This window comes from Cimex lectularius, unplaced genomic scaffold, assembly GCF_000648675.2.
Source record: "Cimex lectularius strain Harlan isolate CLEC.00 unplaced genomic scaffold, Clec_2.1 scaffold71, whole genome shotgun sequence".
In the NCBI taxonomy this organism is placed as follows: domain Eukaryota; kingdom Metazoa; phylum Arthropoda; class Insecta; order Hemiptera; family Cimicidae; genus Cimex; species Cimex lectularius.
This window is the reverse complement of record NW_019392655.1, coordinates 486,235-509,084: the sequence shown is the minus strand read 5'-3', so window position 1 is coordinate 509,084 and position 22,850 is coordinate 486,235. Positions and strand designations below refer to the sequence as shown.

At 34.5% G+C, this 22,850-nt stretch overlaps 1 protein-coding gene across 5 annotated transcripts; it reads right to left on the bottom strand.

Moving 5' to 3' along the window:
* Nucleotides 1–1,014: 1,014 nt before the first annotated feature.
* Nucleotides 1,015–21,024, bottom strand: LOC106668269 (H(+)/Cl(-) exchange transporter 7-like). Of its 5 annotated transcripts, none has more exons than XM_014396868.2 (20): nucleotides 20,902–20,975; nucleotides 20,783–20,833; nucleotides 20,470–20,592; nucleotides 20,084–20,276; nucleotides 19,877–19,974; nucleotides 19,674–19,817; nucleotides 19,437–19,602; nucleotides 14,860–14,988; nucleotides 14,636–14,798; nucleotides 13,459–13,621; nucleotides 13,303–13,399; nucleotides 12,957–13,126; nucleotides 7,330–7,512; nucleotides 7,046–7,258; nucleotides 6,805–6,915; nucleotides 2,651–2,731; nucleotides 2,506–2,586; nucleotides 1,967–2,432; nucleotides 1,681–1,766; nucleotides 1,015–1,341 (listed from the first exon to the last, which is right to left on the bottom strand). In XM_014396868.2, exons 3-18 carry the CDS (start codon nucleotides 20,575–20,577, stop codon nucleotides 2,364–2,366), a joined length of 2,169 nt encoding a protein of 722 aa, XP_014252354.1. In that variant the 5' UTR covers nucleotides 20,578–20,592; nucleotides 20,783–20,833; nucleotides 20,902–20,975; the 3' UTR covers nucleotides 1,015–1,341; nucleotides 1,681–1,766; nucleotides 1,967–2,363. The 5 variants fall into 5 exon arrangements, with proteins under 5 accessions (XP_014252354.1, XP_014252353.1, XP_014252351.1 ...); XM_014396867.2 differs by having other exon boundaries at nucleotides 20,783–20,848; nucleotides 20,902–20,966; XM_024224624.1 differs by lacking the exon at nucleotides 20,783–20,833 and adding an exon at nucleotides 1,526–1,625 and having other exon boundaries at nucleotides 1,108–1,341; nucleotides 20,902–21,017.
* Nucleotides 21,025–22,850: the final 1,826 nt, after the last annotated feature.

The following is a 22,850-nucleotide window of genomic DNA, read 5'->3' as shown; positions in this document are numbered from 1 at the left end:
TTTAATTTCATATTAGAAGGAACTGCCTTTATTTTTTACTATTATTCTTAGGGGACACCAGTCCCAAAATAAAGTTATTTTTCTTCTTCTTTCAGTTGAAAATTCTCCATTTCTCTGTATTATGTCTCCAATACTACCCTCCACAATGACTTGAAAATCCCATTTATCTAAAAATTAATTCTCCACAAATTTACCAAGTTCCACAATAATCTCTCCCATCACGCCTAAGCCTTGTTCGTAAAAGCTCATCCCTAAAATCCCACAAGTTGTCACAAATTCCTGGTCTTCCGACCTTTTTTCTAAGGAGTAGGCGGTGAAGTTTATTTAGTGAAGTGATGTAGTAGAATACTAGTTTACCACTCTCTTGTGTAAATATAAAAAAAAGTAAGTTAGAGGCATCAGCGAAAAATAAATATGGTTTGGGACTTTCTTACCCCATAACAGGCTTATAAAGCAATAAAAATCCAGGGAAACAAGACTACTTCCTCCACCTTAAAAACAAGACGTGCTGCTAGAGGAAAATCCATGCACGTACGTGATAAATTTATCCATACTACCTGCTAATCATAATGTTTGACCGATTGTCAAAAGAGCAAATCGAGGTAACTTTTCCTCCAGCTGAGAAGAAATCTTCTCAACATTGATGCCAGATTGCAATAGGCACTTTATGCACCAAACCAAAAGGACAGATTTTGATTGTGTCAATAGTTAAAGGAATTAAATTCACTAATTTCGTGGTCCGCTTGACCCATTGAAAAATGGCAAAAAGGAGGGAAAATTCAAAAAGATGGGGTTGAGATGGGAAGTTAGTGTCCGAGTGGATCGAGGTCACGATAGCTCAAGTGGTAGAGCAGGGGCGTATCTACCCGAAGATCGTGGGTTCGAATCCCGCTCGTGCCATTGACTTTTTTATCTCAACTAAAAACCTTAATTAATTGTAAGTTAAAGGAATGTCGATTTGGTGCTTGAGGTAGTTAAAATTCAAAAAAAAAAAATTATAAAACAAACTTCAAGTCAAATGATATATTTTAGAATCCCAAAACCATTTTTTTAAATTATTTACATTAATATATTACATTTTAATCTTCGTATAACAATGTATTTTTTCACATCCTGTAAAACGATATTTCTTATGGGAAGAGGGTTTGCAGTGGGTAGTAGTGCTGTTCAGGGATGTGTCTTGTTGTTGTGGTTGTTGTCCTAGCCGTTGTTCCTACCTCCTGATGTTGCTCAGCTTCAGTTTTCAGTAGAGTTTTTTGACCCTCAGTCGTCACTTGGGTCGCGGTAAGCCCCAGATCTCTCCTTGTTTTGGTCTGCTGATGGTCGTGCTTGTGTTCTGACCTGATATGAACAAAAAGATTTTTTTTTAATCGCAATATTTCGAAATTAAATTGTTTAAAATAAACAAATTTAAAAAAAGATCGTTTTAAAAATTTCTTAAAGTCATTATTTTTAAACTGTTGTGTAGCATGCGCCATGCATTAATAGTGATTAAATTCAGTATTTGACAAATCTGAATTCTCACTTTTGGCCTCGTCGACATGCTTTTGTCATCATCTTGGTATTCGGATTCAGCAGAATCACTTTCTTCATTGCTTACATTACTTTCATCCTGGTGACTTTTACTAAACATTAATTAGTAACTAGTTTTATAATTTTAAAATATTGCAAGTAGCCCACCTTTCATTGCTTTGAGACTGTTCCGCGCTCTCAGTTGGCGCTCCAGTTGCTGACAACAAGACAGCACCAAGCACCACACAAAATACCTTAAATGAAATATAGATTTATTTACATAAACAGAAATAAATGTGAAAAAATTTCAAAATGAACAGAAGTGATTGATTAGCTAATTTAAAGATTAAGTTTTTTCTTACTTAATTTAAAACAATGTAATTTTATTTTAGAAAATATTTGCATTGATCTTTGCTCAGTGGAATTAAAAGATTATTTTAATTTTTTTACGTACCAAAGTTTTCAGACACATCCTTTTCATAATTTCACTGCTGACTGAGCTTTGACTTCCCACCTGTGCCTACCTATTTGTAGGTGGTTCAGACCCCTCGTCTAATTTCATCCTGTGAATTAGTATGCCCTTGTGTATCAATTTTCACTCCTGTTTAAAACTCTAAAGCAAACTAAAGTGATTCATTATGCCGTTCGACCCCCAGGGAGATGCAGTCTTCTAAACGCAAAACGACGATAACAAGAATAAACAAAGGCTTTGCATAACGTGTTACAAGTGAAAATAAACTGACTTCTTTCAAATATTCATTCATGCAAATATAATAAAGCGGCTCAAATTAAAAAAAAATTTATTAAATACAGTTACACTTAGTCCAATAAAATACAGTATTTCTAAATCTTCAAAATATTCCCCAATGCACTCCTTTCTTTGCCAAGATTAGATCTCTTCTTGTTATAAGCCCTACAGCCTAAAATGTTTAATTTAATTTTTTTATAATAATCACTTTTCTTTTAGACAATTTCATGAAATTAACTTTATACCTGCATGTTTTCATCTACTACAATTAGCGTATGCAAAGCCAAGGCTGTAAAAATGGAGCAAGCTCTCGTCAAAGACGCAGTCTATAAAAATGACAAACAAAAAGTCAAAAATCAATGTTTTATTCAAATCTAACAGTTGACGTACTCTGTAAATTGTAAATGGAGTCGGATTTAAATACTCCTCCAAATTGAACTGAGTCGACATAGGTACGGTGATTTCTATAGGCTGAAGAAATAAAAAAATATATGTTAATAATAATAAAGAAATAACGAAAAACAAATCAATATTGCTGTTCCACTCAGGTCATTTATATCTGACAAAATCTAATGATTTCATGACACGTTGAAAAAGAAAATTATAATTTATTTATTTTTTTTTTTTTTTAAAGGAGAGAGGCAGCTAAGGCTGGATGTCCCAACCTCTGTACCTAACCATTGCGACGCGGCCCTCTGATGCTAAAAATTTTGATTGAAAACACGTTTAAAAAAAAAATGGAAACTTAAACAGGCGGTCCTCAGAGAATCAGAATTGAAGAAGAGATACATTCTTAGCAGATTGAAAACAAGCCCTTGTACAGTGTACAGAAAAATTGCTAAATGTGTCCCATACAATTGAAGAGTGACATTCCTTGGTTCCATATAGAGTGCATGTAGTTATGCCACCCGATGTGAAAATTGTTCCTAAACACGGTACTGTATTTGCATCCCCTGTTCTCATTTTTCAAAGAAACAGGTATGTTTTAATGTATATAATATTTAGTGATTCTTGTGTATATTGTGAATGTATTTATTAGCGTGAGAGCATGGAATATTGAATACTCCTGTTTGCACCTGGACAATGGACTTAACAAAACCTAATAAAATAAATGTGAACAGAAAGAAAAGAAAAGAAATCTCACCTGTCTTCCATCAGCTCACTTCACCAAAAAGAGTTCCAGGGGAATAGAGGATCAGAGAAAAACGAGGGTTTGGTAAAGGAACAGAAAACCCTTACTTTGTGTTGGAGACAACTATAAGGCACAGGAACATTCAATTGAATCCCCCCCGGCCACAGGCAATCGAAAGAGTTTGTTAAGGCGATCAAACCAGCAGAATCGAAATGGCTATTCTCTATCTCAAGGAAGGGAATTAGGAGGCTCATAGGTATTCTGACGGGCCACTGCCCACTGAGAAGACACCTCCTACCAGATCCCTTTTGCCGCTTCTGCGAAATAAAAGAAGGCACTACCTCGCAGAATATGATAGGTATGCTAGGTCTAGATTTGAAATCTTTGAAGGAGAGGACACCACCAAATCACTCCCTGAGATAAAATGGTCCAAAATCTTGGGGTTTGTGAACAGGTCCAAGAGGTTTATGCAGGACACGTGAGCCGACCAAGTCCCGGACCTTTTAGGGATGGAGTACGAGTCTACCCAGGCATTGAACCCCTCGGGTCTTGGTCGCCCACCCTGCATAATATATATATACACTTCGTTTTCCTAACTAAAAGGAAATAAATTTGAAAGCAACCCAAACAAAATCATATTAGAACCACATAACAAAGATAAATGAAAATATAGTTTCCTCAAGGAAACGAAATACATGTAACTTGCCATAACACTAGATCAAAAGCTCACCAGGAAGAAACAAAGCAAAATAATACAAAAAGGAAAGGCCATAACAAGTTTTGTAATAAAACATCTAAACTTGATAAAGTAATCAAAATTTCCAAATAAATTTAGGTACTAAGATAAAGAATGGGTACGAGAGAAAACACCTCCTTTAAGTCCTTATCTATTGGTACACTGATGGATCTAGAACAAAAGAAGGTACAGGGTTAGGAGTATTCGGTCCGGGAACCAAATACTCAGAACCAATGGGATAATACACCAGTATCTTCCAAGCTGAGGTCTACGCAATCGAGAAATGTAGTCAATTCAATTTGAATAAAGGATACAAAAACAAGAACATTCAATTGACGAAAATACGGTTGAACCACGATCTCAAGAACACGAACACCACTATATCTAGGGTCCACAACAAAATTTTAACCATCAGACAATAATTTTAAAAAAAATGTTCAGTGTATTCACCTGGGCGGTTCGACAACCGAACTGGTCCGAACAACAGACTAAAATATGGCTGAACCGAGAGACTGACCGTCTGAAGTACAACTGGGTGTAAACATCCCTATAGACTTTCAGGTAGATTAGTCAAGTATAGCGGATAACGGAGGAATATTGAGTACAGTACTCTAATGAGTGAATGTAAATGAAAAGAAAATATTTAAGAGGATGTCTAGGTTTAAAAACTGCATGCATTGGAGGTACATGGGCTTAGCTATTGACAGCCCCTTGAGTCATCTCCACCGGCAAGTCGGACCTAGGTCAGACCCTGGACTGGTAAAACCCAAAGTGGTAAGGCAGAGCCAATAGTAACTCCTTAAAATGATTCATGACATTCCTTGGTTCCTTATAAAGAGTGTGTAGTAATGCTACGCAATATGAGAATTGTGCTTGAGCACAGCAGTGTATTTGCGACCTTTGTTTTAATTTTTTCATGCTTTTTTATTGTATATAATAACTGATAGATATCTTACTCTGTGTTTCTTTTGTATACGGGGTGTCCCAGTTCCTTCTGACGAAACTCAGGGAATCAATTCTACTCTTCGTTTGGAGCAAAACACGCCCAGGAGAAAATTTTCGGAAAGTTCTCTATTTTGAAGATATTCGTCAATTTACGTTTTTTCAACTTTTCACTACCTTACCACATAAAAACGCTTACAACTTCCAAAATGTTGAGATACTACAAATCCAATTACACCATTTGAAAAAACGCTAAATTTGCTGTAAGATACTTCTTTGCAATAATCTGAATGACATAAAATGTTAGCCAATATCATGGAACATGTCAAAATTACAAAATTTTAAATTTTGGTCATGATCGCACGTTCTACTAAGGTTACAAAAAAATACCTACAACTTGTCAAATTTCACAAAAATTTCTTCATCTAATATGCTTTACGATGATATATCCAGGTTTTTAAATAACGTTCTAGTAGAGTTGAAAAATAACAATTGAATGTTCAAAAACGTGAGCTAAGGTAAAATTTTAAGGGGGGGTAGAAATAAATCAATTAGAACTCGCTTTGTAAAATAAAATTTATTATTTATTTATTTTAAATTTTGTAATTTTGACATGTTCCAACTGATATTGGCTAACATTTTATGTCATTCAGATTATTGCAAATAGAAATATCTTACAGCAAATTTAGCGTTCTTTCGAATGGTGTAATTGGATTTGTTGTAGTCTCAACATTTTGGAAGTTGTAACGTTTTTATGTGGTAAGGTAGTGAAAAGTTGAAAAAAAACCTAAATTGACGATCTTCAAAATAGAGAACTTTCTTTTTTTATGGATTTGTTGCTCCAAATGAAGAGTAGAATCGATTCCCTGAGTTTCGTCAGAAGGAACTGGGACACCCTGTATACTGTGAGTGTATTTATTAGCATGAGAGGATCAATGGTGGAATATTGAGTACCCTATAGACTTTCAATTAAATTGTGTAACAGGTAATGGAGGAATATTGAGCACCACCCTAATTGAGTGAATGTAAATAGAAAAGAAAGTATTTAAAAGAGTCTCTAGGCTTAAAAATGACTTAACTATTGACTGCCTCTGGATTCTAACTTCACCGGCGGGTTGGATAAAACCGAGTTCAGACCCCAGACTAGCAAAACCAAAGTGGTAAGGCAAGGGCCAATAGTAGCTTCCTTAAAATAATTGTTTTGATCTTATTCATGACATTCCTTGGTTCCATATAGAAAGTGTGATGCTAGCCGATGAGTGATGAGCACAGCAGGTTATTTATGTCCTCTGTTCTGTTTTTTGGTAGAAACATGGCTTTTTTTTATTGTTTATAATGCTTGATACATATCTCGTTTTGTGTTTCTTTTTTGTACAGGGAATACTTATTAGCATGAGAGGGCTGATGGTGGAATACTGAGTACGCCATAGACTTCAAGTTGGTCTGGTAGTTATGTGTAACGGTTGACTACTTCTCCATGCTAATTAAGTGAATGGTATGTAAATAGAAAATAAAATATTTAAGAGGGTGTCTAGGTTTTTAAAAAATGCATATGTTGGCAGCTGAAATAACCTAGCTGCCCCTTGAGTCTAACTCCACGGGCAGGTCGGATAAAACCAAAGTCCAGCCTTCCAAAACCCAAACTAGTCTTAAGTTCAATTTTGTATGGTTTGTGTACAGACTGGAGCTTTTATAAATCAGTAATACAACCTACTATGTACTGTTCCAACAGACCTTGTTGCTTGTGAGAAGTACACTCCGCTTTGTGGCATACGCTGTCGGATTGATGAGGGCCAACAGTTGCTTCCTTAAAATCATTCCCTTGATACTTATCGGTCCCTCCATCTGTAAAACATTTGAAATTATCCAAATGAAAGATGTAAAAATAAAAGGAGTGAGGGGTCTTTTTTGAAAACAAGAACGACTTGAAAATGTACATTATATTAAATTAGAAATATACATATATCATTCTTACAGGACTTATTGATCCACCAGAATCAGCAATAGGAAATGCCAAGTGAAGGTACGTTTCGAGTATTTTTTTAATATTTTCAGTACTAACAATGGAAGGGAGACACACCATCTTTCTGTTCATAATATTCTCCACAGACATGTCGACCCATAACGGTATAGGGCTGTTACTCAACATAATGTAACCTTTGACCAGTGCTATAGTTTTAATTATAGACTGAAAGAAAACAGTTACTTTTTAGAAAAATAAATTATGGAGGGAAAGAATTAAAAGATTTGTATACAAACCGAACCAAACAGTTTGCTCAAAAACCGGGAGACTATCACTATTATCATAACAGGTATAACAAAATTGATCGTGCCAGATGCCTCTATCATAATAATAGTCAAGCCAAGGCCCATTTTAGTAACACCACTAGTCTGAGCCACAGCACAAAGATATGCCAGTTTTATTGGCTTCTTGTACGAATCCTAAAACAAAATTGACAAATGTTTAAAGTAAGTTCGACCATAAAGGGAAACCATAAAGTTATAACGTACCATTTTTTTTTATAATCGTCCATGAGTTCAACTGCTTACCAACTTGAATACTGTTAGAACTTTATGATTTTTCCCCTGTAAACATTTCGATTTTACATTTTAAATTTACTGACTAAAAAATCAAACAAACCATAAAGTTTTGCAACATTCAAAAGTTAAAGTTTAAAAAAACTTGTGTTCTTTACCACTTATTTGAAGAAATGAACAGAAAACAAACAAATTTTTTTTTAAACTTGTTTTGCTAAAATTATTAATTTTTATTTATTGTTACAAAATGGACAAGAATAATATAGCGAAAAGAAATAAAATGATATGACTAAAAGAAGCTGAAACGTGTCTACCACAATACAAAAACATAGATGACCAATTATTTTGGTCTCAAAATTGTTTGGGTTGGATACAGTTAGCATAAAGTGCATTAAGAAGCACTAAAGTTATATCCTTCAAGTCAATTTTATTTATAAGAAAAGGTAAAATTGTACTGACTATACTTTGTTTATGGCTGGCCAATTTGTGTCTGCAAAACTATGGTCGAACTTAAATAAAATTATGAAATAATGCCAGGAAAATGGTCTAAATAGAAACTCTTCCAAGGATTTGTGCATTTACCAAGACAAAAAATTAAATTTGACAACACTAACCCTGTGAACCTAAGAAATCAGCATTCCAAAGAGTTACATACCTAGGAGTAGTACTTGATCAAAATCTTAAAATTATTTTTCAGCAAGAACCTTTCTTCTTGATTTGAGTTAATTTTGGCGGATTGATTTACAAATTGGGGGAAAAAACTTCCGAACATTTATGACTTTAAATGGGACATTCTGAAAAATTACAATTAATTAAGGTTTGTAGTTGAGATAAAAAAGTCAATGGCATGAGCGGGATTCGAACCCACGATCTTCGCCTTGATACGCCGCTGCTCTACCACTTGAGCTATCGTGACCTTGATCCACTCGGACACCAACTTCCCATCTCAACCGCACCTTTTGAATTTTCCCTCCTTTTTGCCATTTTTCAATTAATTAATTATAATATATTAATTGGCCAAGTGGACCACGAAATTAGTGAATTCTGAAAATGGATTGACAACAAACACAACAGTTTTTAGGACGCCTTTAGCGAATTTTAAATATTAGAAACAACAATAAATCATAGTTTTGTGAATTTTTTGCATGATTGACATTTTAGAAACCAGAAATATTAATTAGTGGTTATTTGTCAACATGGATGGCTAAAGCTAGGACATCCCAATCCCTGATCCAATCTGACCCTCTGATGCTTGAAACGCAATAAAACAGCATAAAAAAGAAAATGACTGTTGAAATCTGCAAAAAAGCTCTTATGTATCATGAGCACAGTGGATAAGTGGACCTCAGAAAATATAAATCATCATCATCAGACTCAGAGGCTATGACACACACTTTTGGGTCAGAGATCGCACATGCAGAGAAAAATATCTTGATGTGTCTCATTGGTATCACTCCTTGGCAATCTGTATACAGACTAAGAAATTGTACTTGGTATTAGTATGGCAGCAAGTAACTACTACAGAAAGTCCAATGCAAAAACCACTGAGAGGCACCCAAGGAATACTATCACCAACTTTATAGTCATTGGTATTGATGACCTACTACGTACACTAACCTCAATGAGCTTTGCTGTACAAGCATACATGGATGTAGTCATAATCAGAAGCAAATACCAGGCTCTGCACAAATACTTAAATATAATGCTGAAATAGTGCAAGGGAAAGGGTCTAAATAGAAACTCCAAGGAATTGCGCCATTCGCCAGGAAAAAAAATCTAAATTTTACTTTAACCCTGTCAAACCAAGAAATAGGCATACTAGAGAAGTTACACACCTCGGAGTAGTTCTTGATCCAAAGGTTAACCCACAACAGACCACAAAAGAACTTGTACCAAAGACTGATTGATTATATTTAAGATTGTAAGAGTTGTGATGATATATATAAGTTATATATGGTGGGCAAAAACAGAAGAAAGACAAAGGAACTACTGCAAAAAGTCCAAAGAATAGCATCGCTTAGCACCACTGTTTGCTCTTAAAACAATACCCAAAGCCAGAACGAAACATATCCTCAGGCTACCACCCTTGCCTATTGTATATATGTCTAAAGAATCATGGCGATTATGTAATTAATAGTTCATCGGTGAGTTGAAAGAAAGGGACTAAATAAATGCTGGCCATACCAAACCTAACAACAAAATTAAAATATGTGGTGATTAGTGACCGTTAGTCGATGATTATTCAGAAATCATGAGATGCAGTCTGGTGTGATGTAGGTTTCAGAAAAACATTTTCTTTATCGTGCCAACGTTTCAATCTTTATTGAGATCATCTTCAGGGCCTGGGATTTACAAACGTTTAAATTTAACAAATGCATGTAGGATGTGGAAAAAAGTGAATATATCATCACATAAAACGTATAATATAACATATAAAACATTCATCACATTCCACACATCAAACATTTTTACATAGTTTAATTTTTCAACAATTTTGCTTTCCTGTTTATCCCCATCTATATAATCCTGAAAGGATAATCTGCCGAACTATTACCAACGTTTTTCCCCTTCGTCGGCTCTTTTTGCCTCAAAGACGCTGACTCCTTATTGTATACCAACTTCCTTCCCCACCCCTTCAAAATCCAACGTATATAAACATAAAACAGCAAAATCTCACTGGCACTCTCAACACGACACGTAAGAATGGCACAATTATGCAGAAAACAAACACATATTTTTTGCATTGTATAAATTCACTTTTTTCCACATCCTACATGTATTTGTTAAATTTAAACAATGTTTGTAAATCCCAGACCCTGAAGATTATCTCAATAAAGATCGAAACGTTGGAACGAAAAAGGAAATGTTTTTCTGAAACCTACATCACACCAGACCGCATCTCACGATTTCTGAATAAAATTAAAATAACTGACATGGCTAGAACTATTTCTGACTTTGAACAGAAAATTTGAAAAATCATATGACATAATTAATGAAAGCAGGGTAAAATGGAAGGATAAAACAAAAGAAGGCAAACCTGGATCTGAAATTCCCATTACCAGAGATTAACCTTATAGTTAAGCTGTTTGTAAAACCCAGTTTTTTACGGTATTCAGACAGTTCCAGACATTGAGTTGAGCTTGGAGAACATTGCAAAGCTTTTGGAGCTATCTGGCTATCTGATAGTTATTATTGCACCCTTGAGATGTTTGTTATTTCATGTGGATATGTTTCTTCGGTTTGCAATTTGACTTGAAAGAAATGGTTAGGCTGAAGAGTGTGTGGTGTTCATATGCCTCTTTATTTATTTATTTATGGATCGAGATCCACTATAAAAAAGACATTTTACAATAACAAAAAATATAAATAATATATGTAAAAATACAAATAATATATATAAAAAGAATAAGGACATATATACATGGTAATCATATAAATGGTAAATATAAATGATAAATATAAAAATACAAGTAAAGAGTAAAAACTGAACAACAAAAATGAAAGACATAATTACTAACCAAATAAGGCAGAGAAAACAAAATAAAGCTGAAAGACAATTGAAACTACAATAATTAGGTACATATTTAATGAAAATAATGCTCTTTGTAAATATATAATAAGACTAGAGTGCGAGAATTAGTTGAACCAGTAAATGAAATAAATTGTAATAATTTTGTACAGTATGAAATATAAAAGCATACAAAGATAAGGTTTTTCACAGATTGCACAGAACTATTGAAGGAGTCAATGCTATTGCAGATGTTGTTACTCTTGATCACCATTCTGTGTAGAGGAGAAGAGAGTAGTTAGAGCTTTGGAATTCAATATAAAATAATTTATAGGTTTTAAGAGAGTGCGAAGGGACATGTAGCTGTAGTTGAGAGAGGAGATAAGGACTTTAATAATTTAAATACAAAAACAATATCAAAGTAATCCCTTCTTAGTGCCAGTTCGAAAAGTTTAAATTCAGAGCGGATTCCAGGGTAGGCAGAATTCAGAGGAAGATTGAGTTTGTCGGAAAGTTTTTTTAAAAATTTGTTTTGTATAGATTGAAGAATTTTTTGATAATTTAGATAAAATGGGTTCCAAACAGGTGTAGCATATTGATCCTTTACGACCTCAACTCGCGTTAAGAGAGCATCATGGAGAGTATAGAGATAAATAAAAGGTTGTTTCTTATGAGAGAATGTAATTGTGTAGCATTTGGAAACATTAAGAGCAAGTTTGTTATTAGAGCACCAGTTATTATTGATAGAATTTTGTAATTGTAAGCAATCAGAAGGAGAAGTGATTATGGAATAGATTTTCAAATCAGCAAATAATAAAAATTGAGCAGAAGGAAGAGCAAGATGGATATCATTAATAAATAAGAGAAACAAAACTGGTCCAAGATGAGACCCTTGCGGGACTCTCGACCTTGAGCCATCTTTATACCATAGAAGCTATCATATAAAGATGGCTCAAGGTATGGGCATAAAGAGGCATAACTATGAACACCACACGGTCTTCAGCCTAACCACTTCTTTCAAGCCGAATTGCAAACCGAAGAAACATATCCACATGAAATAACAAACATCTCAAGGGTGCAACAATAACTATCAGATAGCCAGACAGCTCCAAAAGTTCTCTCCAAGCTAGAGAACTGTCTCAGTCCCCTAAAAAAATGGGTTTTACAAACAGCTTAACTATAAGGTTAATCTCTGGTAATGAGGGAATTTCAGACAATAAGGCAACGTACCTAAAAATGGAGCCTTGGGATACATCTTAACTAAAGAACACGAAATATCCAGGGAACCATGAGACAAGCAGAAAAACTTCTTACAAAATTAACCCCATGGGAGAAAGAGGAAATCTTACTCAAGAGAAAGCATTAAAACGTATTTTTACATAATTCCAGTAAAATATCGCTTAAAAAATGGGATTATCAACTGATCATTACTAGCCATTGTGTGTAGAAGAGACAGAGAACAGAACATATCCTATGCAACTGTCAGCAATAGGCTACGGTAGCTAGGAAAGCCATTCTTGTGCGATATCATACCGTTGAAAACGAATAAATATCTTCTAGAAAATCCATTAACAGAAATCATTCTTAGTAGACAAAATTTTAGAGGCTAAATGGAAAAATGGGGGAAAAATAGTTTGAGTAATTTTTGACAATATAAAATGAACTTGAAGAGTAAGTTTACACTGGACATTTAAAAAAGTATTATTTTGTTTTATAATTTTTTTTTTTTTTTTGCAGAACGAGGTTAAATATATATGCTCTTTAACAATTAGCATAAATAGCAATTTAATAAGTAAAATGTTACAGTAAAATATTCTCAAGAGTAAACTTTTTTGCTTACCTTTATAAAACTCAAATGGGTAAGCACCATAGACAAAATTCTACCCCAAACTGCTCCAATTATTAAGTTTGGTAGAATAATGCCGGAAGGCATGAAGGTCCCACAGTGGAGCAAAGACCAAAGGTAAAATTGGCAAAGGAAAACCACAAGAACATGAGGTGAATACTGATCTGAAAAAAAATAATATTTGATTAGAAATTTTGTACATGTTCTTGTTGATTTTAAATCCCTCTTTAAACATTAGCTGGCTTTAAATATTTCAAATTTTTAAGTAATAATTTGTTAATTTTGTTGTACTATGTCAATATAAATTGCATCCTTCAGTATTAAATTTTTCAATTTTTACCTTTCTTCACTGTGAATAAGGTTCTGGTGATATATGCGGGATCTTGGAACATCAAAGTGCTCATGCTAGCGTAACTTGCATTTCCAGTACAGTGAGGCTGCGTTTAATAGAATGATTTTAGGAATTTGATCTGATAAAAACCGCTAAGAAATTTACATTAAACTCTTTTAAGAGTGTGTATTTCTCTCTTTCTGCAAGTTTATCGTCCATGCAGTTTGCAGATTTGTCTAATGCGATATAGAACAATATTCCACTCAATGATATAATACTTGTCACCACTGCTATGTCTGCCAACCTCAGCCACTTGTTCTTCAAGAAACTAGAGATTGTTTTATATTAATTACAATTGATTAAGGTTTTTAGTTGAGATAAAAAAAGTCAATGGCACGAGCGGGATTCGAACCCACGATCTTCGGCTAGATACGCCGCTGCTCTACCACTTGAGCTATCGTGACCTCGATCCACTCGGACACTAACTTCCCATCTCAACCCCACCTTTTGAATTTTCCCTCCTTTTTGCCATTTTTCAAATGTCGTGTAATCAAATTGATTCTCGGCGACAAACGAAATGGCCACGGAGAGCTTTGGATACTTCATTTTAAACTTATTAAATTCACTAGTTTCGTGGTCCGCTTGACCAATTAATATCATACAATTTATTAAAGTTTTTAGTTGAGATAAACAAGTCAATGGCACGAGCGGGATTCGAACCCACGATCTTCGGCTTGATACGCCTCTGCTCTACTACTTGAGCTATCGTGACTTCGATCCACTCGGACACCAACTTCCCATCTCAACCACACCTTTTGAATTTTCCCTCCTTTTTGCCATTTTTCAAATGTCGTGTAATCAATTTGATTCTCGGCGACAAATGAAATGGCCACGGAGAGCTTTAATGAAGGATACTTCATTTTAAATTTATTAAATTCACTAGTTTCGTGGTCCGCTTGACCAATTAATATCATACAATTGATTAAGGTTTTTAGTTGAGATAAACAAGTCAATGGCACGAGCGGGATTCGAACCCACGATCTTCAGCTTGATACGCCGCTGCTCTACTACTTGAGCTATCGTGACCTCGATCCACTCGGACACTAACTTCCCATCTTGTTATCAAGTTGGTGTCCGAGTGGATCGAAGGTCACGATAGCTCAAGTAGTAGAGCAACGGCGTATCAAGCCAAAGATCGTGGTTCGAATCCCACTCGTGCCATTGACTTTTTTATCTCAACTAAAAACCTTAATCAATTGTATGATATTAATTGGTCAAGCGGACCATGAAACTAGTGAAATTAATTACAATAATTTTATGAAATGGTAAATAAACATGGTACCGGTATCTGATACGAATCAAGATTGACTGAAACAAAGTCCAACAAGCCCCTGACAAACCTCCAATTATGCCAATGAGAAAATACATCGGAATCTCCACAAAATCCACAAATATAGAGTCTTCTCTCAACGGTGAAAAAATATTTATAGGGTGAAACTCTCCATCTATTGAAGAAAAAAAGTTTTAAATTATTATTACTATTTATTTTATTTTTTAACTCAATACCTTTCATTCCCCTGTAATAATAATAAGTACAAACGGAAATAAATGAAGCTATTGTTCCTGTGGCCATAAATAAAAAGATAATTTCTCCTCGCCAATGCGAAAGATGCTCCATTGCAAACATCAAACCTCCTAAAACAAAACAAAAATTAATGCAAGTTGAAAAGTTTCTCTAAAAATAAATATTAATAATTAAAGGCTAAAAAATGAGAAACTATTCTCTCTCAATATCAGCTGGTGTATCCCAAAGCTCCATTATTGGACCTTTATTCTTTTCCATGTTCCTAAATCTTATATTAATTTCTCCTCATTTCAACTGTATGCTGATGACACTCAGATTTACTATAAACGTCCTACAAGCAACATCTCTGAAGCTATCTCTAAATCAGAGGTCAAGTACTGGCATTCTTTTATCCTGACAAATCCCAGTACTTATTAATTTTCAAAAAACTATTAATATATACCGCATATCCCCTCCTTGTATCAATGGCTATTAATTTTTGTCCTAAAGTTAAAAATCTCAAGAGTTATTTTCAATTCCAAGCTTACATGGCAGGACAGTCTACTCTAGGTTCCATTCTCTTTGATGCTTTTTTACACCACAGAAAATTAGATTTCACCTTATTAAATCCATAATAATTCCTTTATGCCCTTCTTCAGCAATCTTAAGCTTTTATAAAATTAGAGTTCTAATACAAATATTATAACAACAAATTATGTCCAGGCTCTCCCCTCCATGATAGAGGCAGGAAAGCGAGAACGGATAGTTCAGTCTAGCCTAGGCATTGGAAGCAAAACATTAAGAAAAAAATCCAGCTGAAAGCCAGTCAAATCAGATTTGTATCCACTTTGATTTTTATTAATATAAATTATTTCTGTTGTGTGGCCCATTTTCATTTATGGTTTTTTATTTGGTATTTTTCCATTTTGGTTATCAAGGTTGATTATTTTAATTTTGCCCTTCAGGCCCATATTATCTCCCTAGTATCTAAGTTATTCTTGTATTGTTAGTTTGTAAGCAAAGGTTCATGTTTTGTTGTTTTATATTTTTATATAACGTATCTTGATTCATAAGGAAATACATTTTTTTTTTTTAAAGAAACAAAATAGAGGTGTCCCTCTGCAATAGTGTTCATAATTTATTTCAAATCAAAATTCCTTTGATTTTGAGGCAGATCACCGACCTCAAGGGGGTTAATCAAACTTTAAAAGACGGAATATAATCATTCCTTAAAGGATCCACAATAAATAATGGAAGCAGAGCGTGGTTTCGATCCACGGACCTCTGGGTTATGGGCCCAGCACGCTTCCACCATTATATTCCGATTATATTCCGTCTTTTAAAGTTTGATTAACCCCCTTGAGGCCGGTGATCTGCCTCAAAATCAAAGGAATTTTGATTTGAAATAAATTATGAACACAATTGCAGAGGGACACCTCTATTTTGTTTCTTTAAAAAAAAAAATGTATTTCCTTATGAATCAAGATACGTTATATAAAAATATAAAACAACAAAACATGAACCTTTGCTTACAAACTAACAATACAAGAATAACTTAGATACTAGGAGGATAATATGGGCCTGAAGGGCAAAATTAAAATAATCAACCTTGATAACCAAAATGGAAAAATACCAAATAAAAAACCATAAATGAAAATGGGCCACACAACAGAAATAATTTATATTAATAAAAATCAAAGTGGATACAAATCTGATTTGACTGGCTTTCAGCTGGATTTTTTTTCTTATTGTTTTTCTTCCAATGCCTAGGCTAGACTGAACTATCCGTTCTCGCTTTCCTGCCTCTAGCACGGAGGGGAGAGCTTGGACATAATTTGTTGTTATAATATTTAAAATTAAATTGAATAAATGTCCCCAATATCTATCAACTTTTTTCCCTCAATTCTTATCCAAATGCATCAATAATAACCGAAATCTTCAACACTCCTCTAAAACTGTAGCCATATCCGTAGAATCACAGGTCACAACTAAGGAATTTGCTTCCCCAGGAAGTATGTAATGTATATCATACAACGATACAGCTAAATATCTAGGAATGACCTTAGATGCCAAGCTGAGATGGAAAGAACACGTGAAGAAAAACCGGACAGAAATAGGTTTAAGGTATAGACCACTATACCGGTTGATAGGACGTGGCTCCAACCTTCCTATACAAAATAAAACATACAAACAAACCCAAAAGCCTACGTGGGCATATGGTATCAATTATGGGGTTGTACCAAACACAGCAATATCAAAATCGTACAAACACTCAAAAATAAAATCTTACCTAACATGGTCAATGCACCTTGGTACATAATAAGGATTTACATCATCTTAAGATTCCTGAGGTCACGGCGGAAATACAAAGATTTGCCGCAAAACACCAGGCTCGCCTCAGCCAGCATGAGAATGTGGAAGCGACCAAACTCTTACATAACCGAAACATGGTCAGAAGGTTAAAAATAACAAAGCCATATGAACTTATGTAGTTAAAAATTAATAGTGAATAGTGAAATGTAAATCTTATTGTACCGATGGGTTTATAAGAATGTAAACATTTATTTATTCTATTATTGTAAAATTAATGGTTGGTCTAATAAGACCAGTTTTAATAAATAAATTTAATTAATAAAAAAAAATATTGTACAATATCTAGTATTGAAATTCCATCGTAACTAATTACGAAAGGCAGAACGTGTAATTTGATCCTTACTGATTTTCTGCTTATGCTCGCTAGGTATGTCTATTAGTCACATTGCCGCTCTTTATCTTCATCAGTGTGTCTATGTGAACAATGTGAGTCAAGTCTTTGAATAATGTTGTGACAATGAAAAGTTAACGTTAATCGGTTTTTTTTTTTCTAAAAACGCCTAATAAAAAATTATAGGGAGGGAACAGAATTTAAAATCACCCTGTGCAATGTGACAAACCAATCCATTTGTGGCAAAGGGAACAAATTTGCTTGTGCTCTGACACTTTTTGAATCACATGATAATATTAAAAAAATTAGAAACAGAAAGATACACAAAATTTTTTCAAAAAAACGCTATTTCATCCGCGATGTAAAAATTTATCTCCTTCATGAGGACTTTCTTTGCATAATTAATAAATTACAAAGGTACTTAAGAATTTGACATTTTTTGGAGGATCTACGGAAGAGGTCAACACAGTTTTTAGTGTCCTTTCAGTTTTCGCCGAGCTTTGGACAGTTTTTATACTGTAATCTTCAGGGCCTGTTTTATTATCATATAATAACAACAATTAAAAACATGAAAAAACAATTTCACAAAAATTGAAAATTTGATATATCTTACTTTAAACTTTAATGGGGAAATAAAATTCAATTTTTGTGCAATTGTTTTCTCATGTTTTTAATGGTTGTTTTTATATGATAATAAAACAGGCCCTGAAGATGACAGTATAAAAAAACTGTCGAAAGCTCGGCAAAAACTGAAAGGAAGTTTTTTTTTCCTCTGTGTTGACCTCTTCCGTAGATCCTCCGAAAAACTTCATGTTTCCAGCAGGTCGATAACCCAGCTCATCGTCACTAAAGAATTGTTAGATTTTATATTATAATTAATGTGTAGTGATTAATGACCCTTAGTTGATGATTGGGAAATCGTGAGATGTGTACCAAACACAGCAATGTCAAAATTGTACAAACACTCAAAAATAAAATCTTACCTAACATGGTCAATGCACCTTGGTACATAATAAGGATTTACATCATCTTAAGAGCCCTGAGGTCACGGCGGAAATACAAAGATTTACCGCCAAACAACAGTCTCGCCTCAGCCAGCATGAAAATGTGGAAACGACCAAACCCGAAACACCGTCAGAAGGTTAAAAAGAACAAAACCATTATGAACTTGTTTAGTTAAAAATGAATAGTGAATAGTGAAATGTAAATCTTATTGTACCATTGGGTTTATAAGAATGTAAACATTTATTTATTCTATAATAATATTGTAAAATTAATGGTTGATCGAATAAGACCAGTTTTAATAAATAAATTGAATTAATTTAAAAAAAAAATAAAAAACTTGCTGCCACACTAATACAGAGTACAATTATTGTACACTTTCTAAAAGCCAAGGATACCAGTTACACGAGACATATCGAGGAATCTTTCTCTGCACATGAAATTCTGACCCAAAAATCATGGCACTGCGCTAATGCTACATAAGAGCTTTTTTTGTAGATATATCCAAACTGTGCAGTCATTTTCTTTTTTTATGCTTTTTTATTGCTTTTTAAGCATCTGAGGGTCAGACGACTGGATCAGAGATCGGGATGTCCCAGATAACTATGATTAATTATTGTTTCTAACAATTAATTAAGGTTTTTAGTTGAGATAAAAAAGTCAATGGCACGAGCGGGATTCGAACCCAGGATCTTCGGCTTGATACGCCGCTGCTCTACCACTTGAGCTATCGTGACCTCGATCCACTCGGACACTAACTTCCCATCTCAACCGCACCTTTTGAATTTTCCCTCTTTTGGTCCTCCCTCCTGACATCCCATTGGTCAAGCAGACCACGAAATTAGTGAATTGTTTCTAACATTTAAAATTCACCTAAAGGCGTCCCAAAAACTGTTGCTGTGCTTGCTGCCAATCCAGCCGCAGCGAAATTTCTTCGGTCAATGTCCCATTCGAATGTGTAGAATGGCCGGAATTTCTTTATCCCGATTTTGTAAATTAATCCGCCAAAAATGACTCCAATCAATAAGAAAGGTTCTTGCTGAAAAATATTAACTAAATTTTAAGAGAAACACTTAAGAAAGAAAATTAATAGCGAATTAATTGTAATACCAAACCGCCCGGTAAATTTGCCATCACCATTAAAAATGTGGCTAGGCTCCTGACTATAAATGACATGCTTGAACACAAATTTGGCACATCGACTCCATTCAAAAAGCCCAATATTTCTGGTAGCCCTGATCCTTCTCCTGTTGGCTAGAGTTTTAACTTTTATAAATTTATCTTTTTACATAACATAATGTAAATTAACATACCTCTAAAAATATCACAAGACTACCACTTAACAGTGCAAGACTCAAGTTTACCAACCACCAAAACATCACAGCGGGTACAACTTTACCATTTTTTAAGACTAAAATTGAAGTGAAGGATACTTTACTGCTTTTTAATGCTCATTAAGCTAAATGTTAACATATCACGCGCAGATCTTAAATTGTGACAATGTGCGAATAAAAGGATACGTAAGGACATAATTTTGATCTTTAAAGCCATGAACTCGCCAATAGATATTTCTAAAATTAGAAATGTACTTGGTACTATAATTGTAATTAAGAAGAGAACGATCCACTTGAGATAGAGGCGTTTTGTTTCACTTGTTTCGCTCTCTTGCTTCAAAAAAAATTTACTTGCAAAAGGATAATCAAAGTTCAGCGACTAAAAATCAGAAAAAAATGTAAATGTCAAACAATTTAGAACAAGCAATATTTTATAATATATAGAACAATTTCAGCCTACTGAGCTTGTAGATTAAAAAAAAAAACTTCTGCCTGAATAATTTATTATTTTGGCGGATTTTAAAAAATAATCTATATTTTTCAAGGTTTATGCTAATAGTTTAGATACTTACATTAATCTCTGGCTTGGGTAGATGTAGCGTGTCATACGATGGTTCTTCTTTATTTATCAGCATAACCGACAAAACGGACTCCTGAGTTTGAAGGTCAGGCGAAGCCATTGTGTCCGGTGGTGCCTGATCACATTTTTTTTTTTCAGTATGTGTTTTAAAAAGACAGACAAAAGCCAACATGCTACCAACTAATGTTCGGACGAGTTAAAATGGACCCAAGAAATTCTTGTTACAAATCTGTTCAGTCTACTAGTTGGCAACATAGTTAACTGTTATACAACTGAATTAATTAAAAAGCTTAAATTTACTCTACCGTAGGCCAGAAGAGATACAACGTGAATAATTGTTCTTACAAATTGCTTTTCTAAACACCCAACATCTTTAACATCTGTATTAATGTTAAAAAATTTTTAAAAAAATAATAACTGTTACCTCTTGAAGTTGATTTTTGTGCTTTTTCCTAGGCATGAATGATAAAATAGTTCAGCTGCAAAAACTCATGTGGTAACTCAAATGTAGAAATATTTGTTTTTAAATCAGTACTGATTTTTTTTAACATTTTCACAAAATTAGTTAATAATAAAACAAAATTTATTTTTACTCAATTAATTATACAGAATTTTTTCGGCCGAAACTCGTGGGTTTGAATCACGCCTGTGACACAAATTTTTCATTTCAATAAAATTATGTATAATTACTTGATTATTTATATAATTAAGTAGAAGCTGATAAAATAATTAAAAATTTAGTAAAAATTTATTTTTAAACACTTTTCATGGGCTGAATGTTAATATTATATGTTCAGTATATTATGTATAGGTGACTATCGCATGAATATCAAGTACAGATGTAAAAGAGTGAAGAATGCTCTCCCATAGTTATCATTTTTTTTTTCCCCAACCACTGTGCCAATTTTAAATGCGTGGGTCCCAGGTCACTGTGGTATAAAAGGCAACGAGGAGGCTGACCGAGCAGCAAAATGTGCTGCATCGAATGGTATTTACGTGCCGGAAGTGCCATGTGAAGACTTTGCTGTTTTTCTTAAAAGAAAAATTTGGAACCTCTGGCAATCGGAATGGCGAAATACCGAGGATAACAAACCCAGAGAAATTAAGGAAAGTGTCAGACAGTGGGACACGGCAATGCAAAGATCTCGAAAAGAAGAAACCGTGCTGGCCAGGCTCAGGATAGGTCACACAAGATTAACACATGGTTACCTAATGGTCAGAGAATCTCGCCCAGGATGCACAACTTGTGGTGAAATAATCACCATCAAGCATATTCTGTCAACATGCAGAAACTACGAAGACCTTCGGGTCAAACATAAGCTTGGAAACAATGTGACCGAAATTTTGAAAGATTCCCCAGCTAACATTAAAAAGCTTTTTGAGTTCCTAACTGAATCTGGGTTGACCGATAAATTGTGAATAACAATGAGTAGGAGGGCAGGACGGCCTTGGGTGCGGGTGCGGCTCCTGGGGGGCCAGTGCCGGGGGTGGGTGGGGCTGGCCTCTGGGTTGAGTTTGAACCCCGGAACTTGGGAGGGCTGCGGATGCTGGCACACCATGCGCAGCCCTCTGAGAAGTCTGCCACTGTCTCTTGACCACTAAGATCTTGTGTGGAGAGGAGCTGGTCTGGGTGTCTGGTTCTTGCCTGGTCTTGTGGTGTCCGGTTCGCTGTGGGGGTGCGCCTGCTCTTGATGTCCCTGCCCTCCTGGCCTATCGCTCTCTGTCTTCTTCTCCCTACGATTAATTCATCGTCAAGGCAGTTTTGACCCATCGTGGTTGTATGCCTTTATAATATTAATAAAAAAAATATTTAAAAAAATAAATGCGTTATATTGTATATATCACATTGTTTTTATATACTGTACATACACTGTTAAATTTTAATGTATTTAGTATTTATTCATATTTTCCATACCAAATATAGGTTTGGTTGGTTAAAAAGAAAAAGTTTATTACTAACTATTAAAATAAAAATAAAGACCTGGAATAACCTATGAAATGCTAATCTGGTTGAACAAAGCTCAACAAAAAGCAGCTACTCAAAGATTAGGCAGCATAGGGGCTACATACTAGCAAACATATGCATCACAGGGGAAATGAGAACAACCCCTACAAGTGCACTAGAAACTCAGCTAAACCTACTCCACGGGAAATATTTATACAAGGAGAGGTTAGGAAAAGCTCATTTAGGCTCCAAAAACAATTAAATTGGTTAGGAACTAAACAATTCGGGCATACAATCTTAATAAACAAAATCAGACACACATGATTAGAAATGGGGACTGACCGAAAACATTCTTCACAACATCCTATACAGTCTCAACAGATTATAAAGGAGAGGAAGAACACAGGAGAGCTTCAGATACAATGATA

Excerpts from the sequence above, each read along its gene's own strand:
- LOC106668269 (XM_014396865.2), bottom strand. The coding sequence starts at position 20,937 with ATGCCTAGGAAAAAGCACAAAAATCAACTTCAAGAG. Across the intron at positions 14,989-19,436 it reads AGTTTTTGGGACGCCTTTAG|GAGGTTTGATGTTTGCAATG; the intron begins GTGAATTTTAAA and ends GTTTTGTTTTAG. Across the intron at positions 14,799-14,859 it reads TTATTACAGGGGAATGAAAG|ATGGAGAGTTTCACCCTATA; the intron begins GTATTGAGTTAA and ends TTTCTTCAATAG.